The sequence below is a fragment of the Dipodomys merriami genome, unplaced genomic scaffold, assembly GCF_024711535.1.
Source record: "Dipodomys merriami isolate MVZ:Mamm:240054 unplaced genomic scaffold, mDipMer1.0.p SCAF_328, whole genome shotgun sequence".
NCBI classification, from domain to species: Eukaryota; Metazoa; Chordata; class Mammalia; order Rodentia; family Heteromyidae; genus Dipodomys; species Dipodomys merriami.
In genome coordinates this window covers 354,706-377,047 of record NW_027204804.1, presented here as the reverse complement: position 1 = coordinate 377,047, position 22,342 = coordinate 354,706, and the positions used below count along the sequence as shown (strand labels likewise).

General features: G+C 45.3%; 1 protein-coding gene across 2 annotated transcripts; it reads left to right on the top strand.

Moving 5' to 3' along the window:
• Nucleotides 1-347: 347 nt before the first annotated feature.
• Nucleotides 348-14,785, top strand: LOC138841719 (eukaryotic translation initiation factor 3 subunit C). Of its 2 annotated transcripts, none has more exons than XM_070042540.1 (21): nucleotides 348-414; nucleotides 547-683; nucleotides 2,327-2,392; nucleotides 2,489-2,678; nucleotides 3,874-3,999; nucleotides 4,442-4,496; nucleotides 4,789-4,898; nucleotides 5,728-5,855; nucleotides 6,270-6,429; nucleotides 6,710-6,810; nucleotides 7,245-7,386; nucleotides 7,568-7,693; nucleotides 7,829-7,922; nucleotides 8,724-8,914; nucleotides 9,087-9,311; nucleotides 11,240-11,603; nucleotides 13,766-13,925; nucleotides 14,021-14,086; nucleotides 14,177-14,264; nucleotides 14,362-14,524; nucleotides 14,624-14,785. In XM_070042540.1, exons 2-21 carry the CDS (start codon nucleotides 583-585, stop codon nucleotides 14,704-14,706), a joined length of 2,739 nt encoding a protein of 912 aa, XP_069898641.1. In that variant the 5' UTR covers nucleotides 348-414; nucleotides 547-582; the 3' UTR covers nucleotides 14,707-14,785. The 2 variants fall into 2 exon arrangements, with proteins under 2 accessions (XP_069898641.1, XP_069898640.1); XM_070042539.1 differs by having other exon boundaries at nucleotides 6,707-6,810.
• Nucleotides 14,786-22,342: the final 7,557 nt, after the last annotated feature.

The following is a 22,342-nucleotide window of genomic DNA, read 5'->3' as shown; positions in this document are numbered from 1 at the left end:
AAAAGAAAAATCCCGACCCCCATTAGCAGCACTTGTTTCTGGCCTTTAGATTCTGATTCTACAGTTTGGGGAGACTAACGTTGTTTGGCTTGGCTTTGCTTTATTTTGTCTTCTTTTGCTTTATATAAAGTCTTACTATATATATTAGGGACTGAGTTCCCAACTATCAACCCTGACAATGCAGCCTTCCGGCTACAGGATGACAGATGTGCAAATACCCAGGGAGTCAGGCTTTACAAAGCCACTTTCCAAGGCGCTTCTGAACCAGGTGGGACCCGCCCCCCGTGTGGCGCGAAGGCTTCTGGGAGTTGTAGTTACCCAGCGTAGTTCTCCGGTACGTCCCGGAAGTGACGTAGGACCGCCCCTTTCCGTCTCTCGGCGTTTCCGTTTGACGGTGTGACTCGAGCCCAGCTGGTAGGTATTTCGGGGGTCCTGGTGCTTGGAGGAGGGGTACCCGGGTCGGAGGACAGGCAGGGACTACGAGGAGTCGGGAGGTGGCGGGCCGGACCCCTACTCGCGGGCGGTGACGCCGGGGCGCTTCCGCAGGTCTGCGTCGGGCCGTAGCCCCTCAGCGCCGTCGCCATGTCGCGGTTTTTCACCACCGGTTCGGACAGCGAGTCTGAGTCGTCCCTGTCCGGAGAGGAGCTGGTCACCAAGCCCGTCGGGGGTAACTACGGCAAGCAGTGAGTTGGGGGATGCGCGGCGGCGGGATCGGGGCCCGCGGACCCGGGCGGGGCCGAAGGACACCCCCTCGGTGGATCTCCTGCGGATCGCGGGAGTCCGCCATCGCGGACCGGGAACCCCGGAGGGGTTTCCACCTGGTCTAGACTGTGGCATCAGCTTCTGGCCTGCGGTCTGTGAGCCTTCCCCATCCCTTCCCTCCCCCTTCCCCTCCCTCGCTGCCTAGTAACCCCCCCAAACCAGAGCTCTTCCCGCCAAGAACTCCCCAGTGACCTCGCGGTTCACACAAGATCCCCTAAATGCTTGGCTAGTGTCTGCGAGTCCCCGGATGTGGCTCCCAACTCCAGCCAACCCGCTCAGCCCTTAAAGCATCTGTAGCATTCCTGTTGCTTACCTCCACTGAAATACCCTTGTCTATTCGCAGATGAAAATTTTTATCTTTGAAACAGTACAGTATATATATATACACACACACATATATATGTACATATACAGACATATATATGTATATATCTATCACAGAAATGTAAGCTAACTTAAAAATGACTTCGTGTCATTACCATAAATAGAAAGTCAGTATCACTTGGTAGAAAGTAGGAAATAGCTCAAAAGATTAATAGAATGTTAAGAAAGGAATGGTTGTGAGTCTGTGGTCTGGTCTCATTAAAGAAAAATACCAGCAATAGAGGTGGTAAATCCAGGAGTTCTGTTTCTGCTTTTATTTTCTGGTTTGGGGTGTTTTGTTATGTTTTTCTTGTGTACTGGTCCTGGGGCTTGGACTCAGAGCTTTAGGCTGTCTCTTGGCTTTTTTACTCAAGGCTGGTACTCTACAACTTGAGTCACTACTCTACTTCTAAAAGTTTTTGCTGGTTAATTGGAGTTAAGAGTCGTGCAGACTTTCCTGCCCAGGCTAGCTTTGAAATGTAGTTTGCAGCTAGAATGCAGGTGTATGCCACTGGCATCCATCATTGGGACTTCCATTATTGGTAGCCTCTCCTACTTTGGAAATGTTTCTTCCTGGAATTTAGTGTAGGTATCAGCTCCTCAAAGCCTTTCCCATTGGCTATACCTAAATTGCCCCTTTCTCTACTTATTTTTCTTCAGTACTTATATAGTCATGTGAGCCTTTATTATTTCATTTTTTATTTTTGTTTTTATTTTTTGTTGGTCATGGGGCCTGGGCACTGTCCCTCAACTCTTCAGCTCAAGGCTAGCGCTCTACCACTTCAGCCACAGCGCCACTTCCAGCTTCTGCTTATGTGGTGCTGAGGAATTGAACCCAGGGCCTCATCCATGCAAGGCAAGCACTCTACCACTGAGCCACCTTCTGTTTTATGTGGTACTGAAGAATTAAACCTAGGGCTTCGTGCATGGGAACCAAGCACTCTTCCACTAAGCCACAGTCCCAGTCCCCCTCATTTATTTTTGAAAGGGTAAATATACTTACTGTTGCATATGCTACAAATGTTTGACAGTAGGCCATTATTGAAGTAGATTTAGGAGATGAAGTTGTTAATTGTGAGGTTATGGGGAGTTGATTCAGAGGGAAATGAGTATAATACGGATGATATAAATGCCTCGGTTCCAAGAAGAGAAGTACTGAAACTAGGAGAAGAGGTTGATGCTCTCTGTTCCCTCCAAATAGGCCATTGTTACTGAGCGAGGATGAGGAAGATACCAAGAGAGTTGTCCGAAGTGCCAAGGACAAGAGGTAAGGCTTGGGGGAGGTATCGTGATAGACTCTGGGAAACAATGGTGAGTTTTCTCTGGTGAGCTTGTCCAATGTGATGTTGGACTTCCATCTCAGGTTTGAGGAACTGACCAACCTCATTCGGACCATTCGCAATGCCATGAAGATTCGGGATGTTACCAAGTGCCTGGAAGAGTTTGAGCTCCTGGGAAAAGCGTATGGCAAGGCCAAAAGTATTGTGGACAAGGAAGGCGTTCCTCGGTTCTATATCCGTATCTTGGCTGACCTCGAGGACTATCTTAATGAGGTATAATGCCGGCGGGTCTGACTGAGCTACTAACCTATATTAGGGGTCATGTCTTCTCTTAGTTCTTTACCTACTTTATCTAGAGTGTTGCCTAGAATACAGGAAATCGAGTGAAGCAAGGAAGAGGGAACCATTTACTTATTTTTACACTAATATCCGGGCTCCAACTCAGGGCCTTGCCCACTTACTTCTGGCTTATTTCTCTCAAGATTGGCCCTCTACCACTTGAGCTAAACTTCTGGCTTTTTGCTGGTTAATTGGAGATAATAGTATCTTGGATTTGTCTGCCTGAGCTGATTCCAAACCTCCATCCTCAGATTTCAGCCTCCCATTATAGCTGTGAGCCACCCGAACTCTCCTGGGAAACTTTTTTTGTTTTTGGTCAGTCATGGGGCTTGAACTCTGGGCTTGGGTGCTATCTCTCAGCTCTTCGGTTCAAGGCATGCACTCTACCACTTGAGCCACAATGCCACTTCCGGTTTCCTAGTGGTTTATTAGAGATAAGGGTCTCACAGACTTTCCTGCCTGGGCTGGCTTTGAACCGTGATCCTCAGATCTCAGCCTCCTGAGCAGCTAGGATTACAGGCATGAGCCACCGGCGCCCGGCTCTTTTTTTTTTTTTAGCTAAGAATTTATTTGTATTTGTTTATTAGTAACCCTTATTCATGGTTTACACTGTTAGAAGTGATATTTATTTATTTTGTTCCAGTCCTGGGGCTTTAGTTTAGGGCCTAGGTGCTGTCCCTAAACTTTTTTTGCTTAAGGTTGGGGTTCTACCACCTAAGCTACATCTCCACTTCCAGCTTTTTTTGGTAGTTCATTAGAGATAAGAATCTTCATAGATTTTCCTACCTAGGCTGGCATTGAACCTCAATTCTTAGATCTCAACCTCCTGAGTAGCTAGGATTACAGGCATGTGCTACTGGCACCTAGCTAGTAGTAGATTAAAAGATATTCAAATAACAAGCTAGTAAGAAGTCAGAGTGTGGTTTAATATGCATGAGGCTCTGGGTTGCATCCTGAAACCACAAAAAAAAATGCTGGATCTAATTATTAAGCACAGGTAGCAAAACTCATAAAAATGTTATGGTGAGGGACTGGGAAGGTGGCTCAGTGGTAGAGTGCTTGCCTTGCATGCATGAGGCCCTGGGTTCGATTCCTCAGTACCACATAAGCTTCTTTTCTTCCTCTTTAGCTTTGGGAAGATAAAGAAGGGAAGAAGAAGATGAACAAAAATAATGCCAAGGCACTGAGCACTTTGCGCCAGAAGATAAGAAAATACAACCGAGATTTTGAGTCTCATATCACAAACTACAAGCAGGTGAGGATGGTGGAAGCAGACTTTAAACTGTGGACAGAACAGAAGAACAAGCCGGGCGCTGGTGGCTCACGCCTGTAATCCTAGCTACTCAGGAGGCTGAGATCTGAGGATCGCGGTTCAAAGCCAGCCCGGGCAGGAGAGACTGTGAGACTCCTATCTCCAATAAACCACCAGAAAACCGGAAGTGGCGCTGTAGCTCAAGTGGTAGAGCGCTCGCCTTGAGCTGAAGAGCTGAGGGACAGCGCCCAGGCCCAGAGTTCAAGCCCCACGACCGACAAAACAAAACAAAACAAAACAAAAAAAAAAAAAAAAAAAAAAAGAACAGAAGAACATTTGCAAATGGAAGTATGACCAGAGAAGGAATCACAGCAATATTGGGATGGTAAGGTGGATGGGTCAGGGTTAGTAAGCAACCTTAGTGCTCTCATTTGCCTCTCACCAGAACCCTGAGCAGTCTGCAGATGAAGATGCAGAGAAAAATGAGGAGGATTCAGAAGGTGAGAGAGGAGACTTAGTGTGGAGAGTTCGGAAGTCCAAAATTAGGGGTTCTCTTCACTGACTGGTTTCTTGGTTATCCTCCATTTATACCAATCCATATCTTCCTTCTTTCCTTCCTTCCCTCCCTCCCCACCACCCCTTTCTGCCTCTCTCTTTCTTGTTATGTAGATCAGGCTGGCTTCAAACCTGTGACCCTCTTGTCTCAGCTTCCTGAGTGCTAAGATTACAGGCATGTAAACCCATACTCAGCTTACAATTCTAGCCTTTTTTTCTCCCCCCATTTCCTACCAGGCTCTTCAGATGAGGATGAGGATGAAGATGGAGTCAGTGCTGCAGCTTTCTTGAAGAAAAAATCAGAAGCTCCTTCTGGAGATAGTCGCAAATTCCTCAAAAAGATGGAGGTAAAAGCCAGGGTTAGACTGGAGGCTGAGAGGCCTGCCAGAGACCAAGTTGGATCCTAGGAAGGAGGAAAGACTGATTGAGGATCTCATTTTTAAAGTGGAGTGAATAGGACGAGGCATGGTGATTCACATACCTATTACCTTGCTATTTGGAAGATGACATCGGAGAGAATTATGGTTCGAATTATGGTTCAAGGCCAACATAAGCAAGAAGTTCTTGAGATACCCCTTCCCTGCCATCTTGACCAAAAAAATACCAGTTAATGGTGTGTGCCTGACATCTCAGTAACATGAAAAATGTAAATAGAAGGATCATGGTTCAGATTGGCCCAGGCACAAATGTAAGACTCTGTTCAAAAAGTAACTAAAAGTTGGGCTAGCCTTGAGTAAAAAGTCTCAAGGACAGTGTCCAGGCTCTGAGTTCAAGCCCTATGACTGGCATGCACATACACTTAAAAAAAAAAGCAAAAAGAGTTTGGGGAGAGTGTTTATGGTTGAAGTGGTAGAGTCCCCCTTTAAACAAATGTGCAGTTCTGAGTTCAAACACCAATACCAGGGACTGATAAAGTCCTATGTTCAGAAAGGGCAGCATTTATTGGAGTCTGGTTTAAGAGTAGGCCTTTTGGATTAGAGCACTTAGCAAATTGGAATCTAATGCTGGGCCCCACTCTGCCCCTGGAGAACTGCTTTGGGGCATATTGTAACTTCTTTGGATCTCAGTGGTCCATTCCAGCTCTTACACAATAACCACTCTTGTTCTGTTTCTAAGTCAGTGGAAAATGTCAGGAGGGAAAGCAGAACTGATCCTCTTTTTTTTTAATCTCGTAAGGATGAAGACGAGGACTCAGAAGATTCTGAAGATGATGAAGAATGGGACACAGGTTCCACATCTTCTGATTCCGACTCAGAAGAGGAAGAAGGGAAACAAACTGTTTTGGCCTCAAAATTCCTTAAAAAGTAAGAAAAGTAATGGTATAAAGCTTTTAATAATCTTGAAGGTGGTTATTCTTCCTTCCATGGAGTTCTTCCTTATAGGTGGTAGAGGCCAAATGGCTCTCACTTTAGAACAGGATCTGAGTCAAGTGGCTGCAATCACAAAGCGAGTAATGTGACCTGAAAATGGGATTTGAAGGTTCCAGAGTGCAGATGCTCATTGCCTAGGGATGGGGAAAATCTCACTATTAGCTTATATGATAATAGGCCTACTGCTTAGCTTTTCTCCTCTTTACTTCCCTTGTGTGCAAAATGGAGGCCTGTCAAATTATAGACAGGTACCATGGGGAAGGCCTCAGCGCAGGACTGGCAAGTAGTGTGTACTTCCTGGTAATTACTGCTATTAGCACCTTTCATCCTCTCCCATGGTTCTGGCAGGGCACCCACCACAGAGGAGGACAAAAAGGCAGCTGAGAAGAAACGAGAGGACAAAGCCAAGAAGAAGCATGATAGGAAGTCCAAACGACTCGATGAGGAGGAAGAGGACAATGAAGGCGGGGAGTGGGAAAGGGTCAGAGGTGGAGTGCCACTTGTTAAGGTGAGGATTGGAAGGTAAAAATGAACGAGGGAAAACCAGGCACCAGTGGCTCACGCCTGTAATTGTAGATAAAAGACAGATTTGAGGTTCTTGTTTTGAGACCAGCGCTAAGGGATAGTGCCCAGACCCTGAGTTAAAGCCCCAGGATGGCAGAAAAAGTAAAAATGGGAAACATTTGGGAGTGCATACAAGTGCCCAGCTGGTCGGAGTGGGAAGAAACTTAAGGGAAGAATGGGTTACTGTTGACATGCATATAACAGGATGTGTTTTGGCCTAGGAGAAGCCAAAAATGTTTGCTAAGGGAACTGAGATAACCCATGCTGTTGTTATTAAAAAACTGAATGAGATCCTGCAGGCACGTGGCAAGAAGGGAACCGATCGGTAAGAATCCTGAGGCATGGCTCTGGGGTTACAAGGTGGGTGGTCTTCTGAACAACATGAGTTAGAGATGGATGGAATAGAGCTGTTTTGAGGTAAAATCCTGTGGATATAGCAGAGGAAGAGCATACTTGGAACATACTTGTTTACTTTCTGCTATTTGTATGAGAAGTTGAACCACTCATTTAATCTTTTGAGATTGTTTTGCTCTTTTGAAAACAGGAATGGTGTTCACCTTTAGTTATGAGATGACAGAAGAGTCTAGTGGGTGTGAAAATACCTTATATCATTTGGGCATTGTTGGCATTATTGGTACTTTTGGTAGGAATTTAAGAAACAAGTACCCAGATGGTGAGAACGGTGGTATTGGAGACAGGCCGCCTGGCTTATCTGAAGAAGTTTCAAACCCTCACCCAACCAGTTCTTTATCCTTCCAGTGCCACACAGATTGAGCTGCTACAACTTCTGGTTCAGATTGCTGCTGAAAACACCCTAGGGGAGGGCGTCATCGTCAAGATCAAGTTCAATATCATTGCCTCTCTCTACGATTACAACCCCAACCTGGCCACATACATGAAGGTAAGATTAGCAAAAAGGTCTCTGATGGCAGGCCAGGAGAAGGTGCCCGATGTCTTAAATCTCAGAGGCTGTGGACAGACTTGGTAGTTGAAGACCCTTTGGGTTCCTAGTGAAGGGATTCTTGGGACATCCACTTATTCCACCCTCATACCTCTGATCCTGCCATCTCATGTCTTGGCAGCCAGAGATGTGGCAGAAATGCCTGGACTGCATCAATGAATTGATGGACATCTTATTTGCAAACCCCAACATCTTTGTCGGAGAGAACATTCTGGAAGAGAGTGAGAATCTACAAAATTTTGACCAGGTAAAGAGAGATATTAGCAAGATAACTGGAGGCATATGTTGTTTGTTTGGGGAAGGCATAGTAGAGACAGACCCATTTCTTGAAGTTTAGGACAGAAATCTAGGCTAATTTATTACTTTTGTGCTTTCTCTTGAGCCACTGCGTGTCCGCGGTTGTATCCTAACTCTGGTGGAACGGATGGATGAAGAATTTACCAAAATAATGCAGAATACTGACCCTCACTCCCAAGGTGAGCCTTAGCAAGCATGAACCTGGCCTTATGAGGATTATACTACATCAGAATGAAAAGCCAGCATTTCCTCTGATAGAATAGTTGGAGAATTGCATTTCTAATATACTTCTGGGTATTACTAGTCTGGTAACTGCCTTGAGAACCCTGTGGGTTCAGACATTTGTGCACATGGCTTATTTAGTGTGGCCCAGAGGCATTAGGCTGGGAAAAAGAAATGCTTACTCAGTACAAATGTGCCCAGTGAGTCAAGGATGTAGATGAACCAGGCAGTCAAACATTTCTGTCTGTGATGTGTCCCTCTAGCACCAGATAAAGTCAGCTAAACAGATAGCAAAATCATAAACGATTTCAGGTAATGCCAGGTGTGAATTAGCCATTAAAATAGAAAGTGATAGAAGAGGGGACTGCTTAGATGTGTGTGAAGAAGGCATCTGAGGGACCATTTGAGATGAGAGTTGGGAAGAAAAAGCAGAAAAGGGCACCTGGCAGAGTCACGCAAGTGAGTTTGGCACATTTTAGGAATGAAAATAGCTTGAGCACAGTGAGGTCAGGCAAGAGGCAAGCATTAGAGCTCACAGGCTCTTTCTGGACAAGGTTGCTAACGAGGTATTTTTCCCCTGAGCTCTGAGGTAGCAAGGTTATAATATGTCCTGGGAGAGAATGGCATTTTCATGGCACAGTGGGTATTTGTCTGACCAGTGCAGAGAATTAAACCAAGCTAACTGGATTGGCTGGGGACCAATGGTTGGGAAAGCCTGGGCGCCCGGCTGCAACTAGGTTGTGTCCTCTCTCTGCCAGAGTATGTGGAGCACCTGAAGGACGAGGCGCAGGTGTGTGCCATCATTGAGCGTGTGCAGCGCTACCTGGAAGAGAAGGGCACCACTGAGGAGATCTGCCGCATCTACTTGAAGCGCATCCTGCACACGTACTACAAGTTTGACTACAAGGCCCACCAGCGCCAGCTCACCCCTCCCGAAGGCTCATCAAAGGTGAGTGATGTGAATCGGTCCAGCTCACTTTAGAAACCCTCATGGCAAGTCCCTTCCCTAGGAACTTCCTGAGGTGGAGTAGGGAAGGAACCCAGGGATTCATATGAGGCTAGTCTCACATTGGTTCCTAGAACCTGAGCCCTTTAAAGCTGCTTCCTCCCTTCCCTCGCAGTCTGAACAAGACCAGGCTGAAAATGAAGGTGAGGACTCGGCTGTGCTCATGGAGAGGCTGTGCAAGTACATCTATGCCAAGGACCGCACAGACCGGATCCGCACGTGCGCCATCCTCTGCCACATCTACCATCATGCTCTGCACTCCCGCTGGTACCAGGCCCGAGATCTCATGCTCATGAGCCACCTCCAAGACAACATTCAGCATGCTGACCCGCCAGTGCAGGTAGGCCGAGGAAGCATCTGGTCCTTACGGTGGGGAAGCCAGGCCTCAGGCAAACTGGCTTAACCAGAATGGTCACCTGTGTGGTGAGTGAGTATAGATCTAAGGAGGCACTTAGTCTTCCCCATCTGCCAGCATCTCTCGGCTTTCTTCCATGTTGACTTACACTTTGTGGTGTCCCAACAGCATCATTTGAGTTGAGCCAACATGTGAGAGGATTGTCTTACATAGAAAGATGGAAACTACTCTTGGAGTTGTTAAGCTAGGAGGAAAGACAGGGATTCAAATGCAGAATGATAACTGCACCATGGCACTGGTACCACTTTTTGGGTGGTGGCATTTTGAAGATGTTTTAGTATAGCAGAAGTACTAAGGTGTGGATTTTTTTGTTTTTTTCTTTTTTGTGCCAGTCCTGAGCCTTGAACTCAGGACCTGGGCACTGTTCCTGAGCTTCTTTTGCTCAAAGCTAGCACTCTTGCTTGAGCCACAGCACCACTTCTGGCTTTTTCTGTGTATGTGGTACTGAGGAATCAAACCCAGGGCTTCATGCATGCTAGGCAAGCACTCTACCATGAAGCCACATTCCCAGCCCCTCTTCCTGTAGTTTCTTTTTCTTTTTCTTTTTTTAAAAAAAATTTTTAGTACTGGTACAAGGGCTTGCTTGAACTCAGAACTTAATGCTCTTGCTTAGCCTTTTCACTCAAAGTTGGTGCTCTGCCACGTGAGCCACGCATCCAATTCTGGCTTTTCACTTGTTAATTGGAGATAAGGATCTCAGGGATTTTTCTGCCCAGGCTTGGCTCTTATTAATATCCTCAGATCTCAGTTTCCTGAGTAGTTAGGATTATAGGCATGAGCTACCAGCACCTGGCTAGATTTCTAATTTCTACTTATTTTTCTACTTTGTCATGGCATCCATTTATACATTGATTATTATACATTTCATTATTACAGATGGTCCCTGATTCATCACATTGTTCCATTTATGATTTTTTTTTTGTTTTCATTTTGTCTATATTGGTGTTTCAATTTGTGCCTCATGCTTGCTGAGCATGGCATTTACTTTTCCTTTTTCTAGCATTTTTTTTTTTTTTTTTTTTTTTTTTGTCGGTCGTGGGGCTTGAACTCTGGGCCTGGGCGCTGTCCCTCAGCTCTTCAGCTCAAGGCGAGCGCTTTACCACTTGAGCTACAGCGCCGCTTCCGGTTTTCTGGTGGTTTATTGGAGATAGGAGTCTCACGGTCTCTCCTGCCCGGGCTGGCTTTGAACCGCGATCCTCAGATCTCAGCCTCCTGAGTAGCTAGGATTACAGGCGTGAGCCACCAGCGCCCGGCTCTAGCATTTTTTTATACTTTTTTTTTTTTTTTTTGTCTTTTTTGGTACTGGGGATTGAACCCAGGATGTTGCACTTGCTGGGCAAGCGGTTTGCCACTGAACTACATCCCAGCCCTATACATTTTTAATTGTAAAAATACTGTACAGAGGAGTTACAGTTACATGAGTAGGGTAATGAGTACATTTTTTATCGATTAATGTTGCCTCCTCCTTTGTCTTTCCCCTACCATTCCTTCCCTCCCCACCTCTCCAGCTTTCTCCCCCCCCTCCCCACACACCCCCCCCACATTATATTCAACCCCTAGGTATAGGTATCTGTGACTTGTTCTCTTTATAATTTTATTCAAATATTCTTTTGAAAGTGAAGCTTGCCTTCGTTTTATCAGATTGCCAGCCACACAAACTTGCTTCCTAGTCCTTCTCTGTTCCATTTTCTCTTTACTGTGTGCTTGCCCCAACTCTCAGGTATTCCATGTCTTTTTGTTCTCTATCCCTGGCCACGTTTTAGTTCTTAGCGCATAGTACGTATATGTGTGTTGAATAAATAAACAGCTTGCCCTGTGACTTTCATTTATGATATACTATCCTTTGTCTCTAGATCCTGTACAACCGTACCATGGTGCAGCTGGGCATCTGTGCCTTCCGCCAAGGCCTGACCAAAGATGCACACAATGCCCTGCTGGACATCCAGTCCAGTGGCCGGGCCAAGGAGCTTTTGGGCCAGGGTCTGCTGCTGCGCAGCCTACAGGAGCGCAACCAGGAGCAGGAGAAGGTAGAGCGGCGCCGCCAGGTGCCCTTCCACCTGCACATCAACCTGGAACTGCTGGAGTGTGTCTATTTGGTGTCTGCCATGCTCCTAGAGATCCCCTACATGGCTGCCCATGAGAGTGATGCCCGCCGACGCATGATCAGCAAGCAGTTCCATCACCAGCTGCGGGTGGGAGAGCGTCAGCCCTTGCTGGGTGAGTGTGGGGTTCATTGTCCAGCACATTCCTGGGATCTTTGTAGTGAAGTTAGCAGGAATAATTCCACTAAGTGATTCCATTGGTGGCACCTCTGCCTGGCATGGTTCAAGTGTCTTAGAAATCATAATTTTTTTAATCTGTACTAGTAATATATAACCCTGTGATTTAAGTATTCTTGTTACCTTGTTCTGGATGAAAAACACCGAGGCAAATAGAATTTAGGTAATGTGTCTGAGTTTAAGGGACTTAGGTTTAAGCTGGACTTACAGCTTTCCTTTTCCTCCCCTTCATGTACATTATCTTCTAGGCAAACCACTGGGATAGTTTTATTATTCAAAATTGTTTTAACCACTCAATTTTCTCTTTTTGTGGTGGTAGGGATGAAACACAAGGCCCCACACATGCTAGGCCAAGCTCTACCCCTAAGCTATACTCTCCTCCCCCACTTGGATTACTTTTGGAGGATATGACCTTGCAGGATTGAGTTTGAGTCACTGGGAAAGGAAGTAACTGTCCCTTCGATGCAGGTGGTGCATGGAAGGGCTTGAGTGAGCCAAGCTTGCTATTTACAGCCACCATCCCTTTATGCCTTCATCCTCCACCAGTTAATGTCAATAGCTCTGCTTAAGTGCAGATGTTCCTTAAGCTGATTTTTTATTTTTATTTTTTGCCAGTCGTGGGGCTTGAATTCAGGGCTTGGGCACTGTCCCTGAGCTTTTGCTCAAGGCTAGTGCTCTGCCACTTGAGCCACAGCACCACTTCTGGCTTTTTCTGTTTATGAGATACTGAGGAATCAAACCCAGGGCTTCATACATGCTGGGTAAGCATTGTACCACTAAGCCACACTCCCAGCCACCTATGGCTGATTGTGTTTGGCTTACCTAGTGGTGTTTTGTTTTATGGAAAACTGAACTTCTCAATATCTCACAGTTCTGGGCCTGGAAACCCTAGGCTTACCTTCCCCTGCAACTGAAAGCAGCTTTGGGTCTGGGTACTCTGGTTCACCGTTTCCTATTCTTTTTTGGGGGGGGGTGTCAGTCGTAGGGCTTGAACTTTGGGCCTGGGCGCTCTTCAGCTCAACGCGAGTGCTCTACCACTTGAGCTACAGCGCCACTTCCGGTTTTCTGGTGGTTTATTGGAGATAAGAGTCACGGTCTCTCCTGCCTGGGCTGGCTTTGAACCGCAATCCTCAGATCTCAGCCTCCTGAGTAGCTAGGATTACAGGCGTGAGCCACCAGCGCCGGCCCATTTCCTATTCTTTTACTCATAATGGGGTCAGAAGTCAATTTCTTAGCTGGATATAATAGTACTCTATAAGGTCAGCACTCAAGAGACTGAGGCAGGAATGACACAAGTTCAAGGCCACCTGGGCTACAAAAAAAGCCAGTGTCTTTTTTTTTTGGCCATGTGTACTGTTTGTTTGATTTATAGAAATTTTCTTTGATTTTCTACCCTTACTCTTTTTTAAAAAAAAAAAAGGACGCTTCCTCTAAAAAGGTTGCCTGTTCGTTTTCTTCAGCTTAGCCTTGCTATCACAGCTCTTTGGGCTGACTCTGGTATGCATTTGCACTCATTGTGCCTGCTGTAAGGTCTTCCGTGTTACAGGGTCTGCCATGCTTGTGAGGGCCACTTAGTTTGGCTTGCCTCATTTTTGTGTTTGGGGGCCCAAGTCCTTAATCAGCTTATCACACTTGTTTCTCAGGGCTAATTTAGACAAAGGCTAAAATTTTTAAGGAAAACAAATGAGTTGCTTTCATGAATAATAATCTGATCATGCCTGTGGCAGAAATCACGAAAGCAATAGAAGTATAAAGTTTGGTAAATACCTGGATGAGATGTTAGACTTCTAGGTAAGGAGCCTGTGGAATATGAAAGCCAGGTGCTCTTTTTCTAGGACAATGCACAATACACACCCAATCAACCACATGTCAACATTTTCAGGGGGTTCAGCAATGCCCTGAAGGACATCTAGTTTAGTCTGAGCCTAAAATAAGTATATTTAGACATGAAATGACATACAAGCCCATCACTTTCTTGGAAAGGTGGGAGAATCTGGTCTAGGTATTTGTTCTTCTGCCCTACATTCCTTAAATAATGCTCATGAAGGAGCGACCTTGGCAGCAAGTTTCTCTAGACCCTGCCCATTTGTGACCTTTCAGGTCCCCCTGAGTCAATGAGGGAACATGTGGTTGCTGCCTCCAAGGCCATGAAGATGGGTGACTGGAAGACCTGCCACAGTTTCATCATTAATGAGAAGATGAATGGGAAAGTGTGGGACCTTTTCCCTGAGGCTGACAAAGTCCGCATCATGTTGGTTAGGTGAGCAAAAGGGAGGCCATGATAGGTAGGGAAGTAGAGACTGTTTGGTCACCTTTCTTGAGGACTTGCCACCATTTTTTCCCCTCTCCCCATAGGAAGATCCAGGAAGAGTCACTGAGGACTTACCTCTTCACCTACAGCAGTGTCTATGACTCCATCAGGTAGTATGGCCCCTGTTGGTGCAGAGGAGCCCCAGTTTGGCAGTCAATAGTCCTACCCATGGCCCTGTTCCCTGCCTTCTTTTTCTCTAGCATGGAGACACTATCAGATATGTTCGAATTGGATCTGCCCACAGTGCATTCCATCATCAGCAAGATGATCATTAATGAGGAATTGATGGTGAGAGCCAAGGGTGGTGCATGGGCAAATGGAGAGAGACACTTGGGGGACAGGTCTGGTGTATGTCACATTCCTTCTTTTGCTTTACTCCTGTCAGGCCTCACTAGATCAGCCCACTCAGACAGTAGTGATGCACCGCACTGAGCCCACTGCCCAGCAGAACCTGGCTCTACAGCTCGCTGAGAAGCTGGGCAGCCTGGTAGAGAATAATGAGCGGGTGTTTGACCACAAGCAGGGTACCTATGGTGGCTACTTCCGAGGTGAGTGGTTCCATCATTCTACTCTCTCAGGATCCTTGACCAATACTGCATCTCCCCTGGTACTCATGTTCACCTTCCCTTCCTTCCTTCCTCCTGCAGACCAAAAGGATGGCTACCGCAAAAACGAGGGCTACATGCGCCGTGGTGGCTACCGCCAGCAGCAGTCCCAGACAGCCTACTGAACTCTCCGCTTCTGTCCTTGTGGCTAGACCATTGAACCTTTTAATCCTAAACCAGTCATTAAAGGTCTGTTTAAAGTTATTGCTGTTCCTCCTCGTCCAAACATTGCTACAGAAGTGTGTTGGATTCATTTGCTAACTGCCTTTCTGAGCTTCTACCATAGCTTCTACCACAGGCCCAAGGCTCAGGATGCACGATGAATTTATACTCACGCCTGACTTCATAGAACTTGCTTCTATTTGGCATGTAGAAGAAAAGTGTCATGATGTGACAAGTTAGAACAAGACATGTGGAGAGGATATGAACAGGGGGCCTGGTATCAGGATATGACAGAGGAGGAGGGATAGTGGACCTTGAGTGGCAAATAGGTGGGTGGTAGTTCCCAGGCAAGGGGAAGGGAATTAGTCCAGACCAGTGTGGACCCACTATTAGCGGTCTCAGATGGTACCACAAACACAAGGAAGCTTTGAAAAACTTGGCTGCTGCTGTGACATCTAAGCTATTGTTTTTCTAGTTTGTATAATTCCTGTTTGTTTTATTTTATAAAAGCTTTGGTCCCTCATAGACTGTAAAGTTTTTTTTTTAACATTTTTATTAAGAAGCTATATAATGAGGTTATAATTCTATAAGTCTGGTTATGAATACAGTGTATCTTGACCAACTCATTTTATTGTTCTCTATTTTTAAAAGATTCCTTATAAAGTATAGAAAGCATTGTTATAGGCAGAAGAAAAAAAGCAAACAGAAAGAACTGGGAGTGTGTAGGAGTATTGTGGTTGGTACAAAGCGTATGTGAAGTATGTATGAGATAGATGGGACTTGAGTAGAGGACCATCTCAGGAAAGCTTTAATGCTTTACACTTCTGTAGACTAAATAACATGAATGGATACAGTTTAGGAAACATAATGAAGCGGCGTTGTGGAATGTGAAATTGGAGGCAGAGTAACCCAGAAAACAAATGCATCTGAAACTGGTATAACTGGGATCAGTGGTGAGAGGTAGGTTGAGTGTAACAAGCTGTGGTGCTTCTGTGGCCAGTTGGAACTCGGTGGAAGAAGTAAAGACTACAGATTCTCCTGCTTGAGGGGAAACTGATAGAAACCTGCAATCAGGAAATAACTGGAGCCAGGTTCCTGTGGCTTCTGCCTATAATCCTAGCTACTTAGGAGGCTGAGCTCTGAGGTTCACAGTTTGAAGCCAGCCAAGGCAACAAGTCCTTAAGACTGTTATCTCCAGTTAACCAAAAAAAGTGGATATTGTGCTTTAGAGTACTAGCCTTGAACAAAAAAGCTCAGAGACAGTCAGTTCCTGGGTTCAAGCTCCAGTACTGGCAAAAAAAGAAAACAGAAAAAAATGGCTAGAGTGGGGCACCTGTAGCTCACATTTGTAATATTAGCTACTTAGGCTGAGATCTGAGGATTGCAATTTTAAGCCAGTCCAGGCAAGAAAGTCCATAAGACTCTTACTTCCACAAATGGTAAAGTGCTAGCCTTAAGCAAAAGTAGCTCAGAGACAGCACCCAGACCGTGAGTTCAAGCCCTAGGACCAACTAACAACTGAAAAGACCCATGACAAGAAAAGACTATATTACTAATTTTTTAAATTGAGGAGGGAAAAAAAAAACTTAATACAAAGAAAACCCAGGCCCCATGGCTTCACACTGAATTTTGCTAGACATATAGGAACAGTTAATACAGATCTTGCACTTGCAAGAATTAAAATGAGGTGTGAAGCCTTCTGAATTTCTCCCCTCACCTAGACAGCAATCATGCTGGCAGAACTTGGATGGTCAGTTTCAGCTCTCACTCTCCCTGCCTACCCTCTGTTGGGCAGCTCTGGGGGGAAGGGGGCGGGGAGGGGGCAGTGTCTTGAGGAGCAGCTTGTGGCTGCCAGTATAGACACTAGAAAGAGCCACACACACCCTGCAAATAGAGGGATCTGTCTCCTGATGACTGTTTCTTTTTGTTTTGTTTTTTGGGTCCGGTCGTGGGGCCTGAACTCTGGTCCTGGGCGCTGTCCCTCAGCTCTTCAGCTCAAGGCTAGTGCTCTACCACTTGAGCCACAGCGCCACTCCCAGCTTTTTTTCTTTTTGCTTATGTGGTGCTGAGGAATCGACCCCAGGGCCTCATGCATGCAAGGCAAACGCTCTACCACTGAGCCACCTTCCCAGGCCGTGATGACTGTTTTATTCTGTTTCTGGTGCTGTACTGGACTGAATGAGTGTGAGGCAAGTACTGAGTCATACCCCAGATCCTGATACCACTTAACTACAGAGTTGCCCACACAAATGTACATCCCATTCCTCTAACTTAAGCACTTCCAGAGGATTTGAAGGGCCCAGTATCTTTCATTTTTCTTTGGGAAGCTAGACATTAAAGACTAGGACCACATATATGGAGAAAATGATAAAGTTACCAAGCATGTCTTGAGACCTCAAAGGCACACATCTCAGGCTGATCCTTGATGGGGAGATGGCCAACATTAACTAGAAAAGAAAAGCAGCTGTCCTACAGATGCTGTGATGGACCAGCCTGCGATGGGTGGGCTGCTGTGTTCCTGTAACATTAGGCCAAGAAAAAATGGCTGCTTCTGTGCTTAGTGTTCAGAAACCAGTAATCAGTCTTAGAAAACAAGTGGCCAGAAACAAGCAGTCCTAGAGACTGAGGAATCTGATTTTCAGAATTAACATTAAAGGTTTTGGGGGGTTTTTTGGTCGGTCATGGGGCTTGAACTCAGGGCTGGTGCTGTACCTAAGCCTTTTTGCTCAAGGCTAGTGCTGCACCTCTGAACCACAGAGCCACTTCCAGTTTTTTGAGTGGTTAATTGGAGATGAGTCTCATGGGGACTTTACTGCCCTGTTTTTAAAGAAAAATCATTACTTATGCAAAGAAATAGGAATGGTTGCCAGGTAGCAGTGGCTTACACTTGTAATCTAAGCAACTTGGGAGGCTAAGACAGGATTGTAGTTTGAGGCTAGCTGGGGCAGGAAAGAGGTCTGAGAGACCTTTTCTGAACAAACAGCTAGGCATGATGGTGTAGTGTATCAGGCCCAGACCCAAATCAAATAACCCCCCAAAATCAGGGCATGGCTTGGTAGTAAAAGTGCTTTTTAGGAGTCCTAGTACTACATAAAGGAACAAATGCCCTATAACATATGAGTGGAATAAGAAAATGTGATTACAAATATACAATAAGATTTTACTTATCTCTTAGAATACTGTTGTGGCATTTACAGAGAAATGGGTGGTCCTAGAAAAGAATTGCATTCAGTGAAATAAGTACGAGTCAGAGAAACAAATAGGTACATGGTTTCTTTCCTATGTAGAAATTAAACCCAAATACAGACATACATAAAAACACATAAGTTTATATGCATATACACACAAAATGACTAAAGGGCCAAATAGGGGAGGAGTCCAGTGGTGTAACCCCTTTGAATAACTAACAAAACCATTTAACAAAATGAATACTGTGGGACTGGGAATGTGGCTTAGTGGTAAAGTGCTTGCCTAGCATGCATGAAGCCCTGGGTTCGATTACTCAGTATCATATAAACAGAAAAAGCTGAAGCGGTGCGTGGCTCAAGTGGTAGAGAGTGCTAGCCTTGAGCAAAAGAAGCTCAGGGACAGTGCCCAGGCCCTGAGTTCAAACACAAGTGGGGGTGGGGTGGGGTAGGGGATTATACATGTTGAGGGGGAGGGGGCACACAGAGGAAAAGTGAACAAATACAGTGATATTCAATGTACATTATGTAAAACTTGAACTACAGAACTAGAGGGTAAGAATGGAATGGGGAATGATGGGAGAGAACAATAAAAGGGTTGATGTTGATCAAGATGCTTTGATTTCTAGAATTGGACCCCTCTGTTCAACTACTTAATAAGAATAAATACTCACAAAAAAATTAAAAAAATAATAGAAAAATAAGAATAAAATACTTGGTCTGGGAATGTGAATTAGTGGTAGTGCTCGCCTAGCACATATGAAGCCCTAGGTTCCATTCCTCACTACTACATAAACAGGAAAAGCCACTATGCCTCAAGTGGTAGAGTGCTAGCCTTGAGCACAGAGTGGCTCAGGGACAGTGCCCAGGCCCTGAGTTCAAGCTCCAGGACTGGAAAAAATAAATTTTTTTTAAAAGAATAGGAATGGCTCAGTCATACAGGGGGAAAAAAAGTAAGGCAACAGAACTCTTAAAGACCAGTCGGGTACCTGTAATCCTAGCTACTCAGGAGGCTGAGATCTGAGCACTAGCCTTGAGCAAAAGAACTCAGGGACAGCACCCAGCCCCAGAGTTCAAGCCCCACAACTGACCGGGGGAAAAAAAGACCAGATGGCTGGACACTTTAATTCTGGCATTATAGGAGCTACTATTAGAGATCTGAAGGAACTTTTAAAAAAGCAGAGAGAAAGGAAGACAGGAGGGCCTAATTTAAGATTAGTCTAAAGAGTCTAGAACAATTAAAAGTGGAGTAAATGATAGGTAAGGGTAAGATTACTCATGTAATCCTAGCTACTCAGGAGGCTAAGATCCGAGGATCACTGAACAAAGGAAGCTGGGGAAGTGGCATTGTGGTTCGAGTGGTAGAGCACTGTCCTTGAGCACAAAGAGGGGTGGGAGTAAGGCTGGTCCCTTACTCCCACCCCTCCCCCCCAAAAAAAAAGACCAGATGAAGAACCTACTAAGCAAGAGCTTAAAATAACTCAAGTATGATGAAAGAACTAAAGGATCTGTAATCTGTAATCCTAGCACTGAGACTGAGGCAAAAGGTTCTGGCATTTTGAGGCTAGATTGGGCTAAGCAACAGGCCAGCCAGGAAAAAAACAAGAAGTGGATAAAGTCAAGAAATAAAGCTGGTATTACTGTGTGTGTTTTGCTGGAGATCAGATCCCTGAAGCTAGTATTTTCTAGCAACATATGAAAAAAGAGATTATCGACAACAAAAAATAGAAACAGGGCACCAGTTTGTTTCTCACACCTGTAATCTCAGCCTTTTAGGAGGTTGAGATCTGAGAATTGTGGTTCAAAGCCAGCCCAGGCAGAAAAGTCTGTGAGAGTTACCTCCAATTAACCAGCAAAAGGCTGGAAATAGAGCTGTGTGGCTCGAAAGCCAAGAGAGCGTGAGGCCCTGAGTACCAGGAAAAAAAAAAAAAAATCAAGAAAGAAAATCCACCTGAAAAGAAACCAAAAAGAAATTCAGGAAGTGAAATTTGCAGTGACAGCACTGCCAGACCCAAGGTGACTTGCTGGACAATTAGGTCAAGAGACAAGGTGTTTCAGCAAGGAAAATGACTTTATTCAAAAAAATCACAGCTGGGGGCTGGGAAGGTGGCTCAGTGGTAGAGTGCTTGCCTTGCATGCATGAGGCCCTGGGTTCGATTTCTTAGCACCGCATAAGCAGAAAAAGCCAGATGTGGCACTGTGGCTCAAATGGTAGAGTGCTAGCCTTAAGCTGAAGAGCTAAGGGACAATACCCAGTTCAAGCCCCACAACCGACCAAAAAAAAAAAAAAAAAAAAAATCGAAGCTGGTTGAGTCAGATGATGGAAAACTCCAAAGCTGACCATGCTGGGAAGCTGAATAGAAGGAGCTCATACAGGGGATAGACGGGTGTTCCCAGACCAGTCATGCATTCCCATAGCTGCCGGGCCTGGTGGTGCACGTCTGATCCTGACTCCATATTCACAAGGGGCTTTTATTCTCCTCACTGGTTTGACCACATGCAGGTGCTGACATACTGCATCAAAGACTACAGGAGTAGCTGCCTGAAGTCCTTTTGAGAACTGACTTCCAAACTTATAGTACTTAAAAGAATCAGGTGAGGTTAAACAGGGAGCCAACACAAGATCTAGTCTTCATTCTAGGCTTCAACTGAAACGAAAATTTCCCTGGGGGAATTCAAAGGCAAATTTGCGCAGGCAGAAGGAGGAATCAGAAAATTTGACTATAAGTCACTTGAAATATTGAGTCTGGGGAACATAAATGGTTTAATAAATTAGCAGAACAGCACATTGACATGCACCTGAAGTCTCAGCATTCAGAAGGCTGAGGCAGAAAGATTGAAAGTTTGAGGCCAGCATGAGCAAGATCCTATCTCAAAAGCAGGCTGCAGCCGGGCTCAGGTGGCTCACGCCTGTAATCCTAGCTACTCAGGAGGCTGAGATCTGAGGATCGCAGTTCAAAGCCAGCCTGGGCAGGAAAGTCTGTGAGACTCTTCTTCAATAAACCACTAGGAAACCAGAAGTGTTGCTGTGGCTCAAGTGGTAGAATGCTCGCCTTGAGCTGAAGAGCTGAGGGGCAGTGCCCAGGTCCAGAATTCAAGTCCCACAACTGACCAACAACAAAAATAGGGATGCTGGATGCTAGTGGCACACACCACTGGATTGGAGGTATGGCTCAAGTTGCTAAGTGCCAGTGAATAGAAAAAGCTTATGGAGGGGCTGGGAAGGTGGCTTGCATGCATGAGGCCCTAGGTTCGATTCCTCAGCACCATGTACACAGAAAATGCTGGAAATGGCACTGTGGCTTAAGTGGTAGAGCCTTGAGCTGAAGAGCTGAGGGACAGCACCCAGGCCCAGAGTTCAAGCCCGTGACCTGAAAAAAAAAAAAGAAAAAGCCTATGGAGAGTTTGAGCCCCTGAGTTCAAGCACCAGTACTCAGTACACAAAAAAGATACTAGTTGTAATCCCCAGGGTAACCAAAAATTAAGTAGAATAAAAACAAAAGGAAATTAAAATATCTCTCTTACCCTAACCCCCATCAACTAAACATAGAAGACAAATGAAGACAAAAAGAACTCTAACACAGAAAACAAATGGCAAAATGAAATATGTTATATCAAATGTAAAGGGGTTAAACTCATTAATCAAAACACAGTATTGAGTCAGGTGTGGTAATGAGGAACTTGGTAATACCAGTACTTGGGAGATTGAGGCTGAAGATCAAGAGTTCCAGGCCAGGGGCTGGGAAGGAGGTAGAGTGCTTGCCTTGCATGCATGAGGCCCTGGGTTTGATTCCTCAGCACCACATAAGCAGAAAAAGCTGCAAGTGGTGCTGTGGCTCAAGTGGTAGAGCGCTAGCCTTGATCTGAAAAGCTGAGGGACAGCGCCCAGGCCCAGAGTTCAGGCCCCATAACCAAAAAAAAAAAAAAAAGTTTCAGGCCAGGAGTTTGTATCCCACTCTTGTACTTCAAGTGGAAGGTGCTTTTCTTTCTCTCTTTTCTATTTCATCCTCTTATGCTAAAAAAAAAAAAAAATCCTTAGCTTGAGCCATATAGGGGAGCCCACTATTCCAGTGATTGGTAGAATGGGTTTTTGTGAGTATATGAGCCTGGGTTTATGCTCAGTACTTTTTGCTAGAATGAAAAAACATTCAACCATAATTTTCTGTAAGAGATGCAAACACACAGGTTGAAAGTAATACATTCTGTGCAAATGATAGTAAAAATAAAACCGGCAGAGCCAGGCACTGGTGGCTCATGTATATACAGTGAACCAATCAAGAGTTCCAGCCCAGGGAAACAAATCTGAGGAACTTTTTATCTCCAAAAAAAACACTAAAAAGGGGACTGGGAAGGTGACTCAGTAGTAGAGCGTTTGCCTGGCATGCATGGGTTCCATTCCTCAGCACCCCATAAA

Excerpts from the sequence above, each read along its gene's own strand:
- LOC138841719 (XM_070042539.1), top strand. The coding sequence starts at position 583 with ATGTCGCGGTTTTTCACCACCGGTTCGGACAGCGAGTCTGAGTCGTCC. Across the intron at positions 4,899-5,727 it reads AATTCCTCAAAAAGATGGAG|GATGAAGACGAGGACTCAGA; the intron begins GTAAAAGCCAGG and ends TAATCTCGTAAG. Across the intron at positions 5,856-6,269 it reads GCCTCAAAATTCCTTAAAAA|GGCACCCACCACAGAGGAGG; the intron begins GTAAGAAAAGTA and ends TGGTTCTGGCAG.